The sequence below is a fragment of the Nelumbo nucifera genome, chromosome 1 (genome assembly GCF_055504915.1).
Source record: "Nelumbo nucifera cultivar China Antique chromosome 1, China Antique-T2T, whole genome shotgun sequence".
In the NCBI taxonomy this organism is placed as follows: Eukaryota; Viridiplantae; Streptophyta; class Magnoliopsida; order Proteales; family Nelumbonaceae; genus Nelumbo; species Nelumbo nucifera.
In genome coordinates, this window is record NC_142649.1 from 164,930,923 (window position 1) to 164,944,528 (window position 13,606).

Genomic DNA, 13,606 nt, shown 5'->3' on the forward strand with positions numbered 1-13,606 from the left:
CTTCATCCTTGAGTAACCGGTTCAACCATTCGAGTTGATCCAAGCCTGTCAATTCTGGTTCAGAAGGAATGAATCATTCATTCACACCCAAGGTTGAAGAAGGATCAAGACCAGACCAGAAGCCCGGCCCAGTCTGGTCCGGAATGCAGGCTGAGCCAGGGTCCGGGTCTGTGCTATATATGCCCCCTTGGGCATAATCCATCTGATACCAATCCGACGGTTGAACAGGTCCAACATCAATTGTTTGACTTTCTCAAATCGACCTAGGTAAAAAAGCTAAATAGAAGTCTATAGTTGTGTCTCATCCGAATGGCTTGGATGCACTGTCCATCCCATCATCAGCCAGACAGCCTGTGGCGGTACACACACAGAGATAGAGGGTAGACCGGTCCATCTGTTGTGCACAGTGCACGGGCCTCATGATTCATGATTTTAGTCTGCCAAGATTTTTGTCTCCACACACACATACACCACACCATCGTTTCATCCGGACAGAGCATGACAGCGCTGACGGGCGAGGAGTACGGCTATAGACGAGAATGCCCTCACACGTCTCCAATAATTGAGCTACACGCGTAACGCCTTTACTTTTCCATGTCTATCATGCGTTTGCCAAAATACCCCTTTAAACCTTATAAAGTTCAAACGATTCAGTAATCGGCATGGTCCCAACTCAACTCCCAAGTCAGTCCGGTGAATCAAGACCACCTGACCTGACCTGACCTGCATTTACCCCAACGCTACCTCCTTTCCCTTCAAACAACATATATCTGTATTCACCTGCACGTACATCCAAACACACGTGGTTTGGGTTTACATCAAATTTGACTGATCTCATCTCATGCCTTATTTTTCTCCAACTCCGACCCTGTCACAAGAAAGAACATCTTATAATAACGTCATTACTATCATCATCTATCATCCTTATCTAGATGGGTCCAATTACATGAATCATATTCTTCCATTCTTTTCTCTGGAAAAGAAAATTACAGACTAAAACACCAGAATTCAATTGAAAGATAAATCTTCAGATGGAGCTAGTTCAGGCCATTAAAAATGTTAATTAGATTGAATGTAAATGTTGGTAATTGGAATGATAAAAAAATATAAATAAATAAACAAGCTAATATGATACATACTTATTCAATAAAGCTTTTTGACCCAAATTGTTTTCCTATTCTTCCAATACAATCAATTTATAGTCATATCTTCTAACAAAATAAATGATTGTTAATCACTAAGTCATGTGGACGACCCAGCAGTTCAGTTGGTCACTGAACAAGACTACATCCCTTTGCATCTCTGCTACTACTAATCCCACTAACTCTACTAACTGGATCTAGAATATAACAACCATCCTTATGGGGACAAAGCTGCAACACCTGTAGGGTTGCAAGTTAGACTGCCCGCGATTAGAAGAATTTCAACTACATTGACACAGACCCATTCACAATTTAACAAATTTCTTACCCAACTCGATGCAAGTTGCACTCTTAATCACACAAACACACACACAAAAAAAAAATGTTGCTTGCTCATTGTCCATTCAAAGAAAAGAAAAGAAAATGCAGACAGATACCAAGCAATGTAACCCATTAACAGAACTGAGCAAATTTAGCAGTTGGGTATTCATAAAAAATTAGTATTAACATGGTTCCATGCATATCAAAGGACGATTCGAATAGATTCGTTTTAATCTTAGAATATTTTAAGGATAAATTAATTAATATTATCTCAGGTCCCAAGAACAAAAGATTCCAATTCCATGGTTTTTGCACAGGATCTGTATATCAACTGTGATACATGTACTGTAATTTGGCTGCCCAATACCTGAATTTCGAGGAAAAAAAATGCTGTAAGCGGAAATGGGGTGAAGTGAAACCATGTTAACATGACATCCCACATGTCATGTGCTTTCCCCTCATTCATCCATCCATTCATTCATTCATTCATCCATCCATTCATCATAAATGTAAAGAGAGAAAATCAGTAGGTTCCGACTTTTTCAACTCACATGGCACATGGGCATGTCATGGCCATCAACGACATGATATGGGTCCCATCCACATGGGCTGCTTCTCTCTCCTCCTCGTGATCCGACGCTCCTGGTTTCACTCCGACGCCCCCTAAGACGCATCTTGGCCGTCCCGTCCGGCTTAGTCTTCCATATGGGCGGCTGTGCTTGTCCAACCCTTGTCTCCTCACTGTAGGGACAGCCACCTCAGAGCTGTAGCTCATGAGACCGACAACCTCGCTGTCAATGTCCCACCTTCGTGCCTCTGAGAGAGGAATAGAGATTGAGTCCATGGAGGCAGAGGTTGTCCATCCCTTGTTGGTATCCATCTATATAATACCTTTGCATTTACAACCTCCCCCATCATTCATCAACACGGTTCTTCTCCACCGACCTCAACCGGAAAACAGGAAAATTTAACCGGAAAGATCGCTGGAGTCTTACCTCCATCTCTCTTGTACGCCCTCTACACGGCTTTTGAGCAAGGTGGTATTCGTTGGTTTGACGAGAAAAGCAATCGGAAGTTCAGGGTGGTTGGTATTTTGGGTTTGTCTCAAGTCAAGCAATTGTTTTTTCAACGATCGGCTCGGAAAATGGAAAGAACGGTGACTTACGAGAACGATCTCAACCTCAAGGCTACCGAGCTTAGACTTGGGCTGCCGGGAACAGATGATTCTGATAAACAAACACCGTCTGGTGTTAGGAGCAACAAAAGGACCTTGTCCGAGACTACAGAGGAGTGCAGGTCGAAGAGCAACTCGGGCACGTCTGATGCCAGAAATGATGACACAGAAACTGCGCCTGCAGCCAAGTAAGTCCTCTCTGATACCTTCTTGTTAAAACATTAGAAGCATATTAGATCTATATCAGGAGCCGATGGACTGACGGGGATGTGAATTAATTGACAGGGCTCAAGTGGTTGGGTGGCCACCAATCCGATCCTACAGGAAGAACAGCTTCCAACCAAAGAAGACGGAGGCCGAGGCTGCTGGAATTTACGTGAAAGTAAGCATGGATGGAGCTCCTTACCTGAGGAAGATTGACCTCAAGAGCTACAAAGGCTATCCTGAGCTCCTCAAGGCCTTGGAGAACATGTTCAAATTCACCATCGGTAAGACTTATATCCATGATGATGAAGATGAAGAGATAATGAATGATACGTCTGTAGACATGTTCTTGATCATGGTTTTGCTTTTTTACATCAGGTCAATACTCAGAGAGGGAAGGTTACAATGGATCAGACTATGCACCTACCTACGAGGACAAAGATGGTGACTGGATGCTGGTTGGAGATGTTCCATGGGAGTAAGTTCTCTCTCTCTCTCTCTCATACACACACAGAATATCAAACGGTCAAGCAATAAACTCATTTAAGTTATTTGTTTTTATTGCAGAATGTTCATCTCCTCATGCAAGAGGCTGAGAATCATGAAAGGATCAGAAGCTAGAGGTTTGGGATCTTATGTATAAAACCCACCAGCCAAAACAAACCACAGGATTTGGAGATGAGAAACAGATATGCCTCCCATGAAAACAGATCTTTCAGCTTGGGTTCTCCAAGAATCAAATTTGGATGTGGATCTCTCTGATGTGTTTTCTGAAGATGGATCAAGAGGTGCCAAACAGGAAAAACAATGGAAAAAAGAAGCTCGCCAGATTATACTTTTCTGCTTTTATATTAGATTTGTGAAACAAGCTCTTTGGCTCCTTTTGAGCCTTTGTAATGTTTTTTCTTATAGTCATCCAAGACCGAGACTACATACAGAGATAGAATCTTGCTATCAATGCAACTGTGTATAAAGGAAAAAGGAATTTACATCTTTCTCCCAAGTTTTGGTTATTGTATTATTATTATTAATTTTTTTTATGGTTTCTATTATTGTTATTGTTGAAAAAGATATAAGCTTGAATACAATGTATAAGCATTATAGTGTGGGGATTGAAATTGAAAAATAAAATAAACGCGGAATAAGGGGAGTTTGAGTTACAGTAACCATATTATTACAATTATTTCTTCATCTGTTTAATGGTAAAAATATCCAGCGGTTGACATGGAAGATTTATCAAACTTAGGGTTGATAACCTGGCTGGGTTGCCAATGTCAAACCAGTTGAACCACTGAATCCAACCAAGTTAACCAAATGGTTCAATATTTAATGACTGATTAAGCAAGATAAGTCCCAACATGGTTAGGTTGGCGGTAGGATCATTCACTCTGGCTTTATGGATATGCTGTCTCCCTCCTAGCCCTCTAGGGTTCTGATCCCAAATTTTACCAGTTTATCTTCCATGGATAGGGTTTTATGGTGATGATGAAAAGATGAGCTGACGGGGTCGACACAGATAGTATCATTTTGGACATCAGAGTGATTCTTGGTGAAAACCATTCTCAGATCAATCAAGATTGAACACAGAGCATTTCGCTAAATAACTAGGCATAGTTATCAGTGTAAAACACATAATGGATCTTCACCCATATCAGATCTCTGATTTCTTCTGGAGTTTCTCCTTGCTGACTGTTTTCACGTCAGATCAGTTAATTTGTTTCCTGTTTTTTATGCCGATTATAATCTGAGATCAGTTTAACCTTTAGTCATTTTCTCCAGCTGAGTTTGGCGCAAGTTCCCAGAAAGAAAGAGTTGAAACTAATGCAGCTAACAGCAAATCAGAGTAGCAGACAACTTCACATGATGCATGTGGTAGAGAGAGAGGGTCACGAGTTATGAACAATTGTGGTAGGTTCCTCCTAAGATGTCACTTCTGAATCTAATTCCAGTCCAAAAAGCCGATCTGTCATTTATGGTATTTTTCAATTAATATTTCTGTGTCTAAAACTTGACACCATCTAATAAATCTGACCACAAAACCAATTCACATTATAGTTGACACCACCATAACCTTCTATCCATTGAGATATGATTGATTTGTATATCTATGATCATCCAACCAAACTCGGATATTGGTCAAGGAAAGCTCCTGCCATGAGCCATAGCAAAGTGGCCTAAAGGTCATTTTTATTAGCAACAATAAGATGTTATTTTAGTTCCTTCAGAATGTATCAATTAGAATGCAATATCTCAACAAACAACAAACCAATGCATAAAAGTTGATAAGTGCTGTTGCTGCAAAAGAGAGAACTGTAAATTGTCATGGAAGTGTCATCTTTAGCACTGTAATGGTCACTATGAAAGTTATGAACAGATGCTCAAACTTATTGGTTGGACATGAATAGCTCACCTACTCAAGATCTTCTAGCTCTTCTAAGCTCATACTACTCAGAGATGCAAATTAGCAGCACTCAGACAGAATTTTTTTTCTCAGAACTTGATTTTCATTGATAGGTTTAAACATTTTAACCTGTATAAGGGCTCTTAAATGAAGGCTTTTAAGAAGACTGAGCTTAACTAACCAGACAATACATGATGGCACGACCCCGTTTGTCCCCTAACAGGAAAAAGGTTCTTTCTTTGACAGTAATATGAAAAATGAGTCTAACCAACCAGACCCTACATGTTCTGTGGTGCCTGCAGAGTCCACAGTCCACACTTTACAAAGGGACAATTTTGACTTTGCCCTTAGAGTTATGATCAAGATTGAATGCTGAGAGGACTTCAAGGTCAGCACAGTCCAGAGCTGTAAATGAAAGACCCGTGAAATACAAATCGGACTGATGAATAATTGAGTTAAATTCTCATCTTTGTGAGGTATAGTGGGTCATTAAAATATGTTTTTTGTTCTCCAAAAATTCATGGATGAATCAGAAGGTACAGAAAACTTTAGTAATAGTAATGAATAATATTTATGAGATACAATTTCAAAGCTCTTGTCTGTCTAATAAATGTTAGTGATATGAGGGTGGCTTGAATGAAGAGAAATGCTAGTGTTATTCCTGTGCACAAGTCTAATAATGGTCAAAGTGAGTAGGCTTCCCTAATTTGAATCTTGAGGTTCTAGAACTCTGGAAAGCAACATAGCTAGAAAGTTTGCATCTAATATGCATATCATATATGCGCATGAATAAATTCTTTTAAGAAAAAAAGAATTTAGCATTTTTGTAATCCAAAAAATGTGGAAAAGAAATAAACTGTGAAAAAAGGTGAAAACACAAATATTATGGATATATTTATCAGTAAAATATCAATAATTTTTTTTTATTTTGGATAAATAATATAGACGTATATATAAGTGCAAGTATTCTATAAACTAAATATATTTATCTATAAAGTATGATAGATTTTCATTCCCAATTTTACCAAAACCTAACAAACACAAAACACTTTTTTCCGTTCTTTTCAAGTATGATGTTTTTAAATCAAACTCCTCACTATACAACAGAATTTCCAGTATTTCATTTTTCCGTACATTTCATTACTCTTTTTTTCATCTATAGTGAAGAAAATATGAGGGGAACATTGCTCAATCAAAAGAAAACAGAATTCAAGAAGCTTAGATACCAAATGTGACTGGTTATCTAATTATAAAAATCATTGACATTATAGAGCTAACCAATCAACAAACCGCACCCTTTTCTCTGTGAGAAAGGACAATTAGGCTGGGCACAATTAGTTTTTAGTGGGTTTGGGGCAGTTGGGTAAGTTAGGACCAGTTTGGAACCCAGATTCATGTATGAAAACCCAACTAAAAATAGCAGTATAGATAGTAATGTCATATGTGAGAATGCTACATGATAATTAAATTTAGGAGGTTTCTAAAGGTAATGGAACCTTTTGGGAGAATAATAGAAACAGGCCATAGGAAAAATGTGTTAGATAGTGTATGCCCTTAGCTCCAATCAGAATGATGTACATTATGACATTTAATGTAAATGAATAAAGTACATATTTGATTCATGTTATTATAGTGTGTTTCTGTGTAATACCCTTAAACTGGACACATATGAGACTCGTGTTAGTTTAGAATCTTCACAGTTGTTGGATAGATCTAGGGAGATTTATCCTGCCAAGGCTGACACTAATGTGCCACCAAGTTGGTTGGAGTGGCTTGTCTCAGCTGTCAGGGTGAGACCTGAGGTACATGCAATGTGGGTTTTCTTGAAACCCTTAACCGGACCAAAATTCCAATATTGCCCTGGACCTTGAAGATAGATGGGCAAAACTGGAATGTTACACCTGACCCCTAAACTCAACTATGGTACTGCACTAGGTGTCGGATTGGGCTGTCTTTGATATGCCAATCAGTGAGATCCTTAGAGGGGGTCAACCTGGGTATGTTGGGACAGTTCGAGAATTCATCTGAGTGGGTGATCATAGTGACAGGATCAACCACTTTGTTGGACAAAGTGAATGATCAGGGATGCACTTTCTCTGATGGAAACCAAAACTATCGACAATCGATTTCAACCGTTGAAATTTGTTTTGTAAAATATATTTATATAAATATATATTATGGTTTCAAAATGTTTGCAAAAGGTTTTAATTCCCGGGATCCATGTGAGTAGAGAATGTAGCACTGAACCTTGCAGCCAAGGGAGAAGTCTTCTCTTGTCGGGCAGTGTTTGATCATTATGGGCTGAGAGGTTAAGTATAAGACCATTGAGGGTAATACCTGATGGGTTAATCTTGTATCCGCCCACAGTCCTTGGGTTTTTATAAGGTGACTTGACCCAATGACCATTTAGTGTAAATGTTTGGCCCATTAAGAGCCCATGGTGATGGACTTAGGGGTTCACTATCTCCTACAGTGAATTCGGCCAGGCTTTGTAACAGAGGCTGGGCTGAACCCATGTGGTTGATGTGTAGATCAATGTTTGGGTCCCATGCCATACAAGTATAACCAACTGGGCAGCAGATTGAGAGGCTAGTGAGCAGATAGACTTAATGGGCCTAAAGCCCAATTCGAACTGGCTTAATGAGATTAATTAAAAGGGGGCGGTTCTGGGATTTAGATCAGCAGATAGGATAAGGGATTATCCCTATCCACTCAGAGAGTCCAGATCCAAATAAAGATTTGGATCAAGAAACTCCTAATTTGATTAGGAAGGTTGATCTTTATCTGCAGATAAGATAAGGGATTATCCTTATCTCTTAAGAGAGTCCACATCCAAATACAAGATTTGGATTAGGAAACTCCTAATGAAATTAGGAGATGCTCTCTCTAAAGGCTATAAATAGAGGAGCAGGGAGAACTTCCAAAACACAACATTCAGTTCATAGATTACAAAGAGAGAAGAACCTACAGTTTGACTGCTCCTCTCTTCTGCTCTTTCCTGCTCTTGTCGTCCCTGTCAGTTCGATCTCCATCTGTGGGAGTGATCAAGAAAGGTTTTTGATATTACCTTTTGGTAGAAAAGGTAATCTGAAGTCGTGCTCACCAGCCTTCCACCAAATTCTTGCTAAAGAATTTGGTTCTTGCTGAAGAGTCATCCTGTTGATTCTGCTCCACCTCACACTGTGTCATCTTCAGTGGGAGCAGTCTTTGGTTTTCTCCTTGGGTGTGAACACCTTCGTTGGGAGTTACTGTTACTCCGTATCAGGTATATCCCTCTCCTACCTTTTGGTTTCAGATCTGGTCTGGTTTAGTTTCAAGATTGATCATTGAAAGTGCAGTTTTCTAAAATAGGGAATGTGATTCCCACATGGAAGAGATTTTTTGAAATTTCGCCCAACCTTCCTGTAGAATTCTAGTACATGTAACGTCCAGTATGGTTGAGAAATACTAATACATGTTTTTATTTACAGAAAAGTACACTGCACCCCACTGTAGAATTCTGAATTCTACTACAAACCTACAACAATTCAAAATGTCAAACACCCCCAACCTAAACACCAATACCCGCCCATGTATTGGCATCAATTCCAAGCTGGCACCTACCACAATTGTATGGTGGGGCTAAGGATTCTGACGGTGGGCTGAATAGTCATTCTCCCTATTATTTATGCATACTACTAAAAGTGACTTAATGATCAGATAGTCAATAGATGGCATCCAAAATTAGTATAACATGCATGTAAACAAATTCCAACTACTAAAATTTAAATTGTCCAAACCTCAACAATAAATAGACACAACCTTCTTTATTTTGCTAGCTAGTTTACCTTTCTTTTAAGGGTAAATCCCTTAAACCTCCCCTGGGTTTTCTGAAAAGGTCTTAAACCTCCCCTCAACTTTGACCTGTCCTTAGACCTCCCCCGACCTTTGGAGATAAAGGGACTTATATACCCCTTCCGGTGCTTTACCATTAGAAATCTAAAGGCAACTGCTGATGTCATGGATTTAACAAATTATATTGGCAATTTTGCCCTTATGTAAAATACCCTTAAACCATTAACCAAAAAAATAAAACATCCTTAAACCTCTCTTTACCCAAAAACATGTTTAATAGTAAAAAAATGAAATACTAAACATATTTTCTCGTATTAACAGTCTAAGGGTGAAGTTGGAATTAGGAAAAATCTACTAACTTGATAGGAGGAATTAGTATGGGCATAATAGACATTTAATGTTCATGTCCACTTAAAAAGTAATGGAAGGGGTCTGTAAGAAGTCCCTTTATCCCCAAAAGTCAAGGGAGGTTTAAGAACAGGTCAAAGTTGAGAGGAGGTTTAAGGCCTTTTCAGACAACCCAAGGGATGTTTAAGGGATTTACCCTTCTTTTAATGATTAATTGGGACTACGTTTTGTACAGGGTAAAGGCAAGATACTAGAAACCTAGATGTATGAGGTGTTAACTTTAGAAAAATAATGAAATATCAATGCAAAAAGGGCTTATAAAGTGCACACATAACTTACAAGCATGTCTAAGAAAAGAAATTCGTTAATGATTCAATCACATGCCAAAAAATTGAAATAAAACAAAATCACATGGAGAAAGAAAATATCATTATTAAAACCTACCTTCCATTTCTTTATATCTTTAATAAGAAACAATGTCCAGTCATCAACTGATCAAAAAGTAATAGAACTATACATTCTTATTTCGAAACATGGTAAAAAGGTAATTACATTGAATTTACATTGCAGGCTGGTAGCTCCAAAATACTTCCATTACAGAAACTCCCAAGAAGAAATAGAGCTTCAAATGAGCTATACGAAAACATATAATTAATATATATATATAAGATTATAAGCTGTTAGCATAATAAATAGAACATTATTTCAGAGATATAAACAAGAACAAATATGAGATTTACAATCCTCAATGATATGACAAAAAAAATATGACCCTAAACAAAGAAGAATGGAAGAATAGGATTCATGTAGCCAACCTAGATAGTTGGGATAAGAATGCTGTTATAGCCAAGGTAGTAACAATAAAAATGAATTTGCAACAAGAACCCTATCAGGTGACTCTTGGCATGGTAGTGCCCCTCAAACTCTTAATCATTAATCCTTGGAGATTTAAGCCTCCAAGGATATTCCTCAAGTTTCCCAAACTGTTGCTTCAAGTAAGCCTCAAGGTGTAAATCACATACAACTTCTAAAATATTGAACTGGACCTGTGAGGTAAATGTGGTTACAAGGGTGAGAAAATCTCTTCACCATATGGCTCTTGTTCACAAATTCAACGCATTCAAATCATAAAAAGATGATAAAGTTGTAAGGAAACCAGCACAGAGGAAACCATGAATGCTCTTGAATAAGATGAACATCTTTATTGTTAACTCTTTGAAGCTTGATATCATGAAAAACTCAAGATTTGGCATTCCTTGACAACCTGTGAACAAGATACATGAAGAGGTCACCTTACTATCCCATTATCTGTTGTCAACAGTAATCAAAATCAAATTAGAAGTGAAGGCTGTCTCATTCTACTTAGCCCTAGCCATATTCTATCCATCAGGAAAATTGCATCTCCAAGTTGATGGTGCTTAACAGTCACTGAGAAGCTATATGTGCACATAATTGTGGTTGACATTGTACAACCAACATGTTCATTTTCCCTGTTGATGTTAATTAATCAACCTCCATTGCAACCAATTGACTAAAGGGTGAGGACAATACCTCCTGGTTGGAGTATAAAGAATACCCCAATATCTTCATATCTTCCACAAGCAAATCCAAAATAAAGTAAATGCTATCTGATTGTATATGTGACATATCTCCCATTACAAACTCATGAACTACAGAGCCCAACTCAATCCAGCTAGAAGCTCTGTTCTTCCTGACCCGCCGTTCCCTTATCATTGCTCTCACCTTAGCAACATCATCCCATCTCCCAGCAGCAGCATATATATTGGACAAAAGGACATAATTACCAGAGTTTTCTGGTTCAATCTTGAATAATTGACTTGCTGCAACTTCAGCCAATTCAACATTATTGTGAACCCTACAAGCCGCAAGGAAGGAACCCCATACAACAGAATGGGGTTCCATGGGCATACTAGTTATAAGGTTATATGCATCATCAAGGCATCCTGCACGACCAAGGAGGTCAACCATACAAGCATAATGTCTTTCTGATGGCTGGATATTGAAATTTTCAGTCATTTGTTTAAAATACATCCTACCCTCCTTGACGAGGCCCCCGTGGTTACAAGCACTCAAGAGCCCAAGAAATGTTACTCCATCGGGTTCTATATTTGCCCTTACCATCTCATCAAACAGATTGATTGCATCTTGACCCATTCCATGATTTGCAAAAGCTGTGATCATGGTGCTGTAGCAAAGCAAATCCTTTCCAAAAGCCTTATTAAACACTTGCAAGGCCTTTTCAATGCTTCCACATTTTGCATACATGTCTATTAAACTCGTAACCAGACGTAAATCGGACAAGTAAGACGGCACATATTCGGAAACCATAGATTCAGCTGTGTCTAGAGTTCCTAACTGTGAGCAAGCTGATACAATTGCCAAGATAAAAGCTTCATCCAACTTAATGCCCTGCTCCTTAAACTGTTCAAACAACTCCAGCGCTTGACGTGGATGCCCATTTTTAACATAACCAGCAATCATGGTGGACCAAGACACCAGGTTCCTCTCTGGCATTTGATCAAACAAACACCTTGCACTATCAATATCACCCATTTTAGCATAGCCATCAATCATCATGGCCCATGATGTGATGTTTCTCTTTGGCATTCTATTGAAAAAGTCTCTTGCAGATTCAAGTTCCCCTGCTTTGCAGAATCCAGATATCATCAGATTCCAAGAACCAGTATCCCAATTTGGCATTTGTTCAAAAACACGATACGCGGTCATGATGTCACCAACATCCACGTATCCAGAAAGCATTAAATTCCATGAGGCTAAGTCCCGGACAGGCATTCTATCAAAAACAGCCTGTGCCTCCGCCATGTTGCCAAGTTTTACATACCCACAGATCATGGTTGTCCATGAAATCACATTTCTCTCTGGCATTCTGTCAAATAATTCTTGTGCAGCATTAATCCTGCAATTATTTACATGGCCATTGATCATAGAATTCCACGAAACAATATCCCTGTGGACCATCCCATCAAATAGCCTTCTTGCGATATCTACTTCCCCGCATCTCGAGAAAAAGTCGAGTACGGAGTTCTGTACGGTGAGATCAGAATCCAGACCGGATTTCAAGACGAACCCATGAATGACCGCCCCATCCTTCAATCTTGTTCGCCGAGACAAAGCCTTGAGGACGGACGCAATAGTGAAGTTCAAGGGTGGTACGGACTTACTCAGCATACGACGGAAAACCCCCAAAGCTTCATTATATTGACGATTTTCTACATGGCCATGAATCAAGGCTGTCCATAGAAAAGCATTTGGTCGTGGAATTCCGTCGAAAAGTTTACAAGCGTATTCTATGTCTCCTAGGCGCGAATAGGCCCTGAGGACTTTGTTGAGAAGGAGCTCAGACGAATAGAGCGAGCCATCTATCAGAAGACGGGCATGGACAGATTTTATTGATCTGATACTTCGGCAGCTATCTACCAGAAGTGAGAGACCGTGATTCATCTCATGGCGGCAAAAAGGAGTATAAGTACGGTTGAAAACTTAAAATCTCATGTCGCGCAGAAAAAGAATTTTTTTTTTTTTTTTTGGTATTCAGGCTCCTTTTTGGCGATACAAACGCCGAATTATGTACTCGTTTCACATTTGCGAGCATTTGTTTATAACGTAAAATACTATTATTATCAGAGTAAAAATGTATTTCTAACATTTTTTGGATAAATCTTCTGTTCTTTTGATAATTAACCTTTTGACCAAAGATAATGTATTGGAGGATAGTTGGAGCATTTAATAATGGATGCACACTTTTGCATCGTTTCAAGCAAACAAGATAAATAAAAAAGCTGTTTAAAATGTGAACTGTGTTTGCATTTATGAACAAAAAATGGATAAATATGTAATGTATATATTTGCACTTGCATTGCAATCAAACGCAACCTCAAAAGAAATATGAAACACCGTTATTACTCGTTAGTGACCGACCGAATCTAGACATCTAGATGGCACAATTGTACAGTCTACTTATCCCTATAGTAAATACATTCAATGCGTACTTGATAAATAATCTAACAACCGTCAAAAGTCTAAGGGTAGGCTGGTGGTATTTTATGGGGGTGTAAAAAAAAATTTCTTAGATGCTCATGTTATGCCTACCTAATTTGGATCCAAACTTAGAACATCACAACTTTCTTTCATAATTAAGGT

The 13,606-nt window shown here is 38.7% G+C and overlaps 2 protein-coding genes across 2 annotated transcripts; one reads left to right on the forward strand and one right to left on the reverse strand.

The window, feature by feature from the left end:
- The first annotated feature begins 2,366 nt into the window (after positions 1–2,366).
- On the forward strand, positions 2,367–3,924 carry LOC104612448 (auxin-responsive protein IAA4-like). Its single transcript, XM_010279864.3, has 4 exons — positions 2,367–2,825; positions 2,923–3,125; positions 3,220–3,319; positions 3,409–3,924. Exons 1-4 carry the CDS (start codon positions 2,608–2,610, stop codon positions 3,482–3,484), a joined length of 597 nt encoding a protein of 198 aa, XP_010278166.1. The 5' UTR covers positions 2,367–2,607; the 3' UTR covers positions 3,485–3,924.
- A 6,037-nt stretch (positions 3,925–9,961) lies between these two features.
- Positions 9,962–13,178, reverse strand: LOC104612449 (pentatricopeptide repeat-containing protein At2g20540-like). The gene is made up of 2 exons (XM_010279866.3): positions 10,976–13,178; positions 9,962–10,688 (listed from the first exon to the last, which is right to left on the reverse strand). The coding sequence occupies exons 1-2, from the start codon at positions 12,905–12,907 to the stop codon at positions 10,653–10,655; spliced, it is 1,968 nt and encodes a 655-aa protein (XP_010278168.2). The 5' UTR covers positions 12,908–13,178; the 3' UTR covers positions 9,962–10,652.
- Positions 13,179–13,606: the final 428 nt, after the last annotated feature.

What these genes read in the sequence shown, in the direction of transcription:
- LOC104612449 (XM_010279866.3), bottom strand. Translation starts at nt 12,907, where the DNA reads ATGAATCACGGTCTCTCACTTCTGGTAGATAGCTGCCGAAGTATCAGA. An exon ending in CTTTATACTCCAACCAGGAG is followed by an intron (nt 10,689 to 10,975) that starts GTATTGTCCTCA and finishes TCTTGTTCACAG; the next exon opens with GTTGTCAAGGAATGCCAAAT.
- LOC104612448 (XM_010279864.3), top strand. Translation starts at nt 2,608, where the DNA reads ATGGAAAGAACGGTGACTTACGAGAACGATCTCAACCTCAAGGCTACC. An exon ending in GAAACTGCGCCTGCAGCCAA is followed by an intron (nt 2,826 to 2,922) that starts GTAAGTCCTCTC and finishes ATTAATTGACAG; the next exon opens with GGCTCAAGTGGTTGGGTGGC. An exon ending in CATGTTCAAATTCACCATCG is followed by an intron (nt 3,126 to 3,219) that starts GTAAGACTTATA and finishes TTTTTACATCAG; the next exon opens with GTCAATACTCAGAGAGGGAA.